At 50.1% G+C, this 9,345-nt stretch overlaps 1 protein-coding gene across 3 annotated transcripts; it reads left to right on the plus strand.

The window, feature by feature from the left end:
• The first annotated feature begins 2,213 nt into the window (after positions 1–2,213).
• Vgll2 (vestigial-like family member 2) lies at positions 2,214–8,100 on the plus strand. Of its 3 annotated transcripts, none has more exons than XM_006256448.4 (3): positions 2,214–2,509; positions 4,868–5,177; positions 7,085–8,100. In XM_006256448.4, exons 1-3 carry the CDS (start codon positions 2,429–2,431, stop codon positions 7,660–7,662), a joined length of 969 nt encoding a protein of 322 aa, XP_006256510.1. In that variant the 5' UTR covers positions 2,214–2,428; the 3' UTR covers positions 7,663–8,100. The 3 variants fall into 3 exon arrangements, with proteins under 3 accessions (XP_006256510.1, NP_001101100.1, XP_008771107.1); NM_001107630.1 differs by having other exon boundaries at positions 2,244–2,509; positions 7,082–8,100; XM_008772885.3 differs by lacking the exon at positions 2,214–2,509 and adding an exon at positions 2,676–3,497 and having other exon boundaries at positions 7,082–8,100.
• Positions 8,101–9,345: the final 1,245 nt, after the last annotated feature.

A 9,345-nucleotide genomic window follows, 5' to 3' on the forward strand; every position in this document is an offset into this window, starting at 1 on the left:
TTACCGGACCTTGTTGGACCTCAAGAAGTTGTGATTTGTTTTTCCCTTGAAGGCCAAGGCAGGAGGAAGAGAGGGAGGGGGGAGGGAGAAAGGAAGGGAGGGAGAGAAGGATTGAACTAGCTAAAACGGTATCAGGTAGACTCTTACTCTTTAAGAAGTTAGGGGAAGAGGACAAAGGCTACAAAAGCTACGCACGCGCACGCGCGTGCACACACACACACACACACACACACACACAAACTCTGTGCACAAGCAGATCTGTGGGCTTGTCCACTCTGCAGAGCCTCCTGAAGAAGCGTTCTTTGAAAATGGAGCCTCTGTGTTCAAAGATGACCTGGAGACTTGAATCTGTAAGATGGGCTGAAGCAGCAAAGGTTGGACCTCTGTTTCACTGGTGCACGGACTGTTTGATACCTGGCCTGTTCAGGTGTCCTTAGACCTGTGGCCTGAGTTAACTCCTGGCCAAGTTAATGGCCATTTGAAACAAGTGTGTATGTGGCATCTAAGAGCAAAAGCTTTCTGCATCCAGCAGGTTGTAGCCCCCAAGCCTGGAGCATAGTGCACGCCATCTAAAACTCTTCTGAGAAAGAGTAGCAGATACCTGAGTGGAATCTTCTGTCTCTTGTGCACCTCCACAGTGAAAAGCTTCAGAGGGCTCCCCTCCCCGCTTGGCCCAGCTCCTAAGAACTGCACTGGGAGGTCATTTGTAGGTGTTTATATTTATTTTGGTTTTCAGGCACGGAAACTTGTTGTGTAGACTAGATTGACCCAAAACCTCATGATGTCCCTTCCTCAGCCTGCGGAGTGTTGGGGTTATAAGTTTGAACACCATCCAGTACAGTTTTCACATTTTAATCGGTAATGTATTATATCAGAGTTAGTTGAATCGCCCAGGATGTCTTCCCATTTATAAGCTGATTTGGAGCCCCGTTTTGGAAAACACAAACCGAATCCAACACAGAAGCAATTTGACTTCGTGTGCTCCATTTCTAAAACCAGTTGTCTTCCAAAGTTAGCTGCTGCCGGCACTCCAGTAGCCTGGGTAAGAATCCAGGTGAGCTGCTGCTGTTGGGTTTAAACTGGCAGATAACAAGGTTTCTGTTCACTTGTATCTGTCCATGATGCCTGTACTGAGTTCTCAAGCTGTGCCCCAAGCCCCAAGGTTGGCCCTCCAAGGTCCCTTGAGGTTCTTTCCATAAGAGAAAAAAACGTTTTGCAACTTGACCTTGCCTCGGAGGTAACCTTGTGTCAGTTCACTTTTACAGATGGATTCTGTTTGCGACACCCTTACCCTCCCCCAAGGGTTTCCGGTGGGGCTTAGAGCAGACATTAGGAACACCTCACCTGATCCTGCAACTGGAGCCCACCCCGCCCGCCCGCAGCACTGGACAAGAAAGGGGCAGGTTTCACAACTGGAAGACACGCTTTTTTTGCCTTAAATGAAACTGAGCGGCTCAGCGTTTATAACTAACCAAAGAAGCATCCCAAGTACTCTGACTTAGAACCAAGGAGTCTTTGCTTTAAATATTGAGTATCTCTAAAGGCCAGGTGGACACCCAGAGCTTGGGCAGTCAGGAGGATGAGCAGGAGCTCACAGAATCTTGGAAAACAGCTTGCACAGAATGGGCACCGTCAGTGTGGGTCGAATTGGTTCTTTGAGGAGCACCCAATAGAATGGAGATGGGATCGAATTCTAGACAGAAAGAAACGACCCAAAACAGCGGAATTAAAATTGGAGAGAGTAGATGAGGTTGGTGGGAGCGCAAAGGAGATGGGACAGAGGGAAAAGTTGCAGGTCTTAGCCACTGCCCCCATTCCCCACAGAGTTCCGCGACTCCTTTCTTAGTACGGTGACAGCCCTGTCCCTCCCCATACGTGATCGGGAACTGTGAGCAGAGGTTTTGCTACAAGAACTGCTCGCTACCTTCCTGCGCTCTGCTGGCAGCCACCCCAGCTTGTCACTGCTCCTGTCTATCTTTGTGTCTCTGTAGTCTTTGTCCCACGAGGAAACGAGGGAAGAGGGAAATTCCTGGGAAAGTGCTGCTCCAGGAGGGAAGCCTAGGGGCCCACCACACACAGGAGTCTCAGTCTCTGGCGCCTAGAGCACAGGCTCCCCGATAGGGAGTCCCGGGAAACTCTTAGACCTGGTCGCTGTCCTTTGGTCCCCGCCCCCTCTTAGCGTCAGCGCGCCGCGGGCTGCGAGGTTTAAATGCGCTCTTGTGGGAGCCCTGGCGCTTCTGCCCGGGAGCGCGGCCGGGCTGGAACCGCCTAGTTGGAGGGGAGCGAGCTCGCCGCATCCCCAGCCCAGAGCTGCCCCGCGGCCGGTGAGTCCGGGGCTCGGGCGCTGCCGTCGCCGCTACGGCATCCTTGAGCTTCACCAAAACAGCGTTGATGAGAAACCACTCAGCTGCCTCCTCGGCGGGGAGCCATGAGCTGTCTGGATGTTATGTACCAGGTCTACGGTCCCCCGCAGCCTTATTTCACAGCCGCCTACACTCCCTACCACCAGGTATGGGTCTGTCCGGGTGGGGCGGGAACCGGTGACACACGCGCGCACACACACACACACACACACACACACACACACACACACACACACACACACACAACTACAAAAGTACCACTACTGGAACCGTCACCTGAGCCTCTACGCGCCTGGGGCGACGGACGCGCCTGGGGCAACAGACTTGATGCGGGGACCGCTCGCGCTGCGACCACTGTTAATTAATTCTCTTTAGCTGGTGCATTTTCTGTCTTGAAACGACACCTAAGGCGTGTGGATGTTCACCCAGATCAGTTAGACAAAGATGGTCCCCCACTGAATTTTCTTTTTAGAGTCTGGTGCGGGTGCAAGGGGCTTCCCACAAAGCTCACCCGAGGAAATCCGGACTTTGGTCTTGACTGTAGAAATAAAAACAAAAAGAAAATCAAAAGCTGCCTCTGTCGTTCCAAGATGAGAAGGCTCGCGATCATCTCTGGAATAATCTCCAAGTCGGATCTCAGGCGGCCGGACCAAATAGCTACGGAACTAACTGGTGGATTCCTAATCAGGAGAAACCCCCGCAGACAGCATTGGCCTTGGGGTCTGGGTTTTACAGAATTCTAGGGAGCACCATTCCAGAGTAGTTGACCCGCCTGGGGAACTTGCCTTTCTGGGACCCAAGTAGCAGAATCTGACAACTCGGTCTCTTTTAAGAGCACTTAACCCCGCTCCTGCAAACCGTAGAGGTTTCGTTCGATTCTGCCGATCTCTCTTTTCCCTGAGCTGTGTGTCTAGCCAAGCAGTGTTTCCTTCCGTGTCCCTGGCGAAGTCAGCCGAATCTGAGGATAGTGTTCCAGGGAAAGAGCTAAAGTACACACCTGGGGCAGAAGTCTGGAGCAAGCCGAAGTAAACACCCGCTCTGCTCTTCCCTTTGGGAAACGCTGGAACATACTGCAATGTTTGTGCCATTACCTTAAACCATTTTGTTTGCAAATCAACAAAATAAGAAGATGAAGTGAGTAAATTTCGCGTTAAGTTCCCCCTTGCAAACTTTCCAACCTAGAATTTGTAGTCTTAGACTTCGGACTCGCGGTGGCTTTTCATTGTAAAGGAAGTGGGAATGCGTTACTTTGAGTGGGGTGATGTTAGGAACTGTGTTATCTTTCAGCCCCAGTTTCTGAAATCAGCAATCCTTCCCCCACTATAAGGACCATCTACTGAGAAAAAGAAGAAAGATGGGTTTTCTAGCTCGTCCTTTCTCCTCCTGGATCTCAGGCCTGTCTACTATATTAAATGTGGTCACTGTGGTCTCTGCCCTTCCTTCAAGGCCACCTCTGCCTTCAGAATGATTTATCAGTAGACCCGGTCCGTGGCTCAATTCTAAGACAATGTTCTCAGTAGCTGCATCTGGTTTTAAAGCTTCGATCGCACAGTGATTTGTTCATCGGAACTCAAGAATCTTTCATGCTCTTTTTTATAATTTCTGTCTTAAACGTGTTTGGAGATGCTGACAGTGTGCGGGTCATCCGCTGACTTTCCCTTACTTAAATGATGTTTTAAAACTGCTTGCACAGAGAATTCACCTGTGGCCCCAGCATTCAGGAGGCTGAGACAGAAAGCTCTTAGTTCAGGGCCAGTCTCAGCTACGTGGCAAGACGCAGGCCACCCTGTGCTGTGGGATAGCTTGGGTCAAAGCTAATCAAACTAATGAAAGCAACGGTCAGCAACTTTGGAGGGTTTCATTTTGTTTTGTCTTTTGTGGTGCACATAACAAAATCCTACTTCCACTTATTTAAAGATCCGCATTTTCCCGGTTATGATTTTGGAAGTCTTTCACAGTGTTTGGGCACTTCATTCCTGGTTGTGAGATGTAGATTCTGTTTTTTCATTCCTGTTTTTCTATCTCATCTTGAGGATGCTTAATCTTGTATCATCGGTGCTTCTGCTCTGAGTTCTATAGGGAATCGTTACCAGCTTGACCTAGGTGCCCTTACTCTTACAGTCTCTCGGTCTTACAGTCTATTTTACACAGTGCATTTTGCCCTGAGCAAACTTCTTAAAGTGGAGTTCAGCTTATGGGCCTTACAGTTAGGTTTGGTTTTCTTCTGGTTTGATTTGTCCTCTCAGTTTGATTGGTTGATGATTGATTGACTGTCTCCTGAGACTTTTTCTCACCCCAACATTTTGAGAGTTTTCCCTGCAGCTCAGCTGCTATTCTGGGGTACCAGAGAGGTTATCAAGTAGGGTAGTTTTTCTTTAGGGGACCGTTTTGCCATTGGTTGCTGGTTTTATGTGGCAGGCACAAAGCTTAGACAGAGATGCCAGTTACTCAATGGATACTTAGGGATGCGCGGACATTGACCATCTCTTTCTTTCTCCTAACAGAAACTAGCCTACTACTCGAAAATGCAGGAAGCCCAAGAGTGCAGCGCTAGCCCCTGCAGCAGTGCCAGCGGGAGCTCCACCTTCTCCAACCAAACCCCAGCCAGTGTCAAAGAAGAGGAGGGCAGCCCAGAGAAAGAGCGCCCACCGGAAGCCGAGTATATCAACTCCAGATGTGTCCTCTTCACCTACTTCCAGGGGGACATCAGCTCTGTGGTGGACGAACATTTTAGTAGGGCCCTTAGCCAACCTAGCAGCTACACCCCAAGCTGTTCCAGCAGCAAAACACACAGAAGTTCTGGACCCTGGAGAGGTGAGTGGGACCCCATGGAGAAGGGGAGGTGAAGGATTATCTGCCTTCCTGCAGTCCACCTCCAGGGCCCCAAAGCAGCACAGCCAAAGACCCAGGAAACTTAAGAGAGGGAGTAAAAGGCAAGAACCAGAAAGATGTTTCAGAAAGGAAAGAGTGCAAGCTCTGCTTATAGATGCAGAGGAAAGTGATAGCCTTGGAGCAGTGAAGCCAGGACATGGTCTTAGAATGGGACGCCATAGATGTATGCATTGGCTCTAACAATTCCTAGCAATATGACCTCGGGCAAGTCTCTTAACCTCTTGGAGGTCCATATTTACAGGTCTCTAAAATTAGAGTAACACCTGGCCTCCCTGCCATCCCCAGACAAAGCCATAAGAGTCAAAAATGTCTGTGGAGTTTTGTGGAAACCTGAGGTTTCTCACAGCAGAGAGAGCAGGACCTTCACCAATGATCTACAAAGCTCCCTCTCAGTTTCTGAAAATTTGCCCATCAAACCTCCCTGCTTGAGAGTACGTCCTAAAACCAGCTGGCCTTTTGGCAGGCTTCAAATATTTGAGAAATCTTAAGGCAGAAATTCTTTATAATGCAAGCCAGTGGCGTGGCAGAGAAACAAAACATCTCCAACGGTTTCACGAAACAGAGCAGTCTCTTTCGATGCTCCCTACAGACCTCTGCTTTGACTATGAACACGCAGTGATCTCTCTCTCCTGCCAGCACTGAGGACAGCATCCACACGCACTCTTTAGTGTTTGCTGTGCAGCTGAGCTGAGAAGTGATGACAAATTCTCATTGGTCATTTATGTAGGAATGACATTCCCATAAGAGCATCTGACATTTTGCACGAGCCTTGTCCCTGGAGAGGATTTCAAACTCCCCTTTTATTCTCCCATTATCTAACTTCTCTTTAGCAGGACGTTCGGTCACCATTCAGCGTGCCATCTCCAAGCTGCTTGTTTCAGCTTTTCTAGCATGTGGTGTCTATGTTGTCCTCAGAGGAGGTGTTCCAGAAAAGGGGCTTTTGACACCTTTCTCTTCTCTACCCAAGGCAACAAATTTAACCTATGAGCCCTTCTCTTATCATGCTATCAAATTTACGGAGTTGACAATAATACTGTTGTTGTTGTTGTTGTTATTATTATTATTATTATTCCTGTCCATCCTAGTTTTGATAAGAACGTTTGTTATTTAAAACTCGTTTTTCAAAGCTGACTATGGAAACACCACAGCTGCTCTTTTATTACACCTCCTTCTCTCATCTTGAATTCTCGAAGGAAGGGGAATATATTTATTAAATTATTTTATTTATTTACATTCCAAATATTGCCCCCCTTCACGGCCCCCCTTCCCCCAGTTCTTCATGCCATCCCCTCTCCCCTTTGCTTCTGAAAGGGTGCTCACCCACCTACCCCTATCTCACTCCCCACATCCACCAGCTTCCGGGGACTATTTGAAAAAGAAAGCCTCTAGGAAAACAGCACCACTAATAACAGGAGTTGGAAGTCTATCCTTGGTCTTCCAGTCAAGTCTAGTGGACACCTACCTTGAAGGGGAGCTTGGAGCTAGAAGGATTGAAATGGGAGAGGGGACTGTGAGACCCGCTAGACTTCAGAGAGAGAAAGGTCTTCAGCTGGAAACAGGACTGCAGCCTGGAAAGGGAGTTCGAATCTGCCCTGGTCCAGTAGGGAGAGAGCAAGCTCTCTACTCCTTAAATCTTCCTCCACCATCAGCTGGGTGATTCAGATAGCCTCCAGGTCTCACTTCTCAGTACCCCAGCCTCATTGTCACCCGCAGAAGGCTGAGGGTCCTGTCCCTCTGCGACCTTCCCCTCCACCCGTGACCCCTGGTTGTGTAAGGCTGGCACGACCGCCCTGACATTCTTCTCTTGCTTTCCTCCGGCCCGGCAGCAGAAGGCACCTTCCCGATGAACCAGCGCAGCTTCCCCGCCTCCTTCTGGAACAGCGCTTACCAGGCGCCCGTGCCCGCGCCCCTGGGCAGTCCTCTGGCCGCCGCGCACTCGGAGCTGCCCTTTGCCACCGACCCCTACACTCCCGCCGCTCTGCACGGCCACCTGCACCAGGGCGCGGCCGACTGGCACCACGCGCACCCGCACCACGCGCACCCGCATCATCCCTACGCGCTGGGCGGCGCCCTAGGAGCGCAAGCCTCTGCCTACCCGCGGCCAGCAGTGCACGAGGTCTACGCGCCCCACTTCGACCCGCGCTATGGGCCGCTGATAATGCCCGCAGCCTCTGGCCGCCCCGGGCGCCTGGCCCCTGCTTCAGCGCCCGCTCCCGGCAGCCCTCCCTGTGAGCTAGCCGCCAAGGGCGAGCCGGCGGGCGGCGCGTGGGCTGCGCCGGGGGGACCCTTCGTGAGCCCCGCGGGGGACGTGGCCCAGAGCCTGGGTCTCAGCGTGGACTCAGGTAAGCGGAGGAGGGAGTGCAGTCTCCCCTCTGCCCCTCCGGCACTGTACCCGACTCTGGGCTAAGCTCCGGGCGCGCCCACCCGATCCCCCGACTTCCCTAGGGAAACACCCCCACCCCAGGACCATGTGGCTAAGAGATTGCATGCCATCATTTGTTTCTACGGGTAGATGTCTCTAGAAAGTAGCACCTTGCCCTCGGCCTGGCTCGGTGGTACAGAGGACTCTTTTTCTCCTTTGAATAAAGTAAAGTGAAAACAAGAAAGATTGTAGTCTGAGCTGGTCAGAATGGTAGCCACACGTGACTACTGAGCCTTTGTGGTGTGTGGCTGGGATGAATGGTGATGTGGTCAGACCTAATACACACTGGATTTCCAAAACTGAAAAGGAAAATAATGTAAAACCTCGCCTCGTTAACATTTTATACTGAGTTTGCATGTTCTAATATGCCCAGCGGTTGTCTGTTGGTTATATTGGGTTAAATAAAACACACTGTTAAAATGATCCGTTGTTTTTCTTCTTCCTGTGATGCCTGCAGGCGCCAATGTATTTCACTGCTGTTGCACAGGCTGATCCAGAGTACCTGTGACCCTGGGGTCTCTTGCAGCCAAATTATGTAGGTCTTTTCCAAATGTAAAATTTACACTGGTTTTGATGATGATGCTAAGACATTAGGTGGCTGGCCTAGAGTTGGACTTCAAACATGTGTATTCGTTCTAATGAGAATTGGAGATATCTGCAGTGGCAGCGTGCGGTGAGGGAGATGGTTGCCCCTCTTTTTGATTTTTAGAGCAAGTGACAAATGTTTAAAATAATCCCAATTATTGGCTCGTCCTAGCCCCGTCCCTTCCCTTGGATGATGAAGGTTCCACTTCCCTCCACATGCTCTGCTTTTACCTTTCACAGCCTGTAGACTGTGTGAACTTTCACAAGAAAATGGTGCGTTCGTCTTTTTTTTTTCTCCGTAAACATTCCGTCCCCTCCCCACCACCCCATCTTCTCTTTAGTTAATTTTAGGTTTGCAGACTCAGGACCAAGGCAAGCATCTGTATGGTTTTTAGACAGACTGCTACACTCTCTCTCCTGTAAGTTCCATTGGTGACAGCCAGAGCTGAGTGTATTTGTAAGGGCATCTGTCTGTCTGTCTTTGTTTGCAGCTCCTTGCTATTTCCTCAGTGGTACACAACATCTAAGATGAGTTTCTCAGCAGGAGGGCTCAGCATCTATGCCTCCCACTGGAGAAGAGAGCACAGGAAGGCAGAGACCAGATTTCCCCATCTGTTGGGAAAGCCAAAAACCACATTTACAAAACTAATGTTTCAAATTAATGACTTCTGGCTAAAACAGTGGACATGTCTGTGTTAAGTTTGCTTAGCTGGCAGGTGTGCTGTGAGCACTCTTGGAGTGAGAGAAAGGGAACCATGGTGAATATTGTTTATGCTGAGGTACATTTGCAACAAACACTGTGGTAGAAAAATACAAAGAAGCCAGACTTCACCCTGAAGCCCAGCCTCCAGTCCCCACCTCACCCATCATCCCTCAGCACAGCACCCACTCCAGACAGAAGACAAACTCTTTCCTGGACCATGAGCATGGAAGCCTCTGTCTGAATATGAGTGGCAAGTGGCAGATCTAGGGCCACCTGCCCAAGTCTTACTGGAATGCAGCTGTTGGAAGACAGCTGTTTAGAACTCCAGAAATACATTGACCAAGGTGGAACTTCGTGGTGTCTGGCAGGACAGTTGCAAT

The sequence above is a fragment of the Rattus norvegicus genome, chromosome 20 (assembly GCF_036323735.1).
Source record: "Rattus norvegicus strain BN/NHsdMcwi chromosome 20, GRCr8, whole genome shotgun sequence".
NCBI classification, from domain to species: domain Eukaryota; kingdom Metazoa; phylum Chordata; class Mammalia; order Rodentia; family Muridae; genus Rattus; species Rattus norvegicus.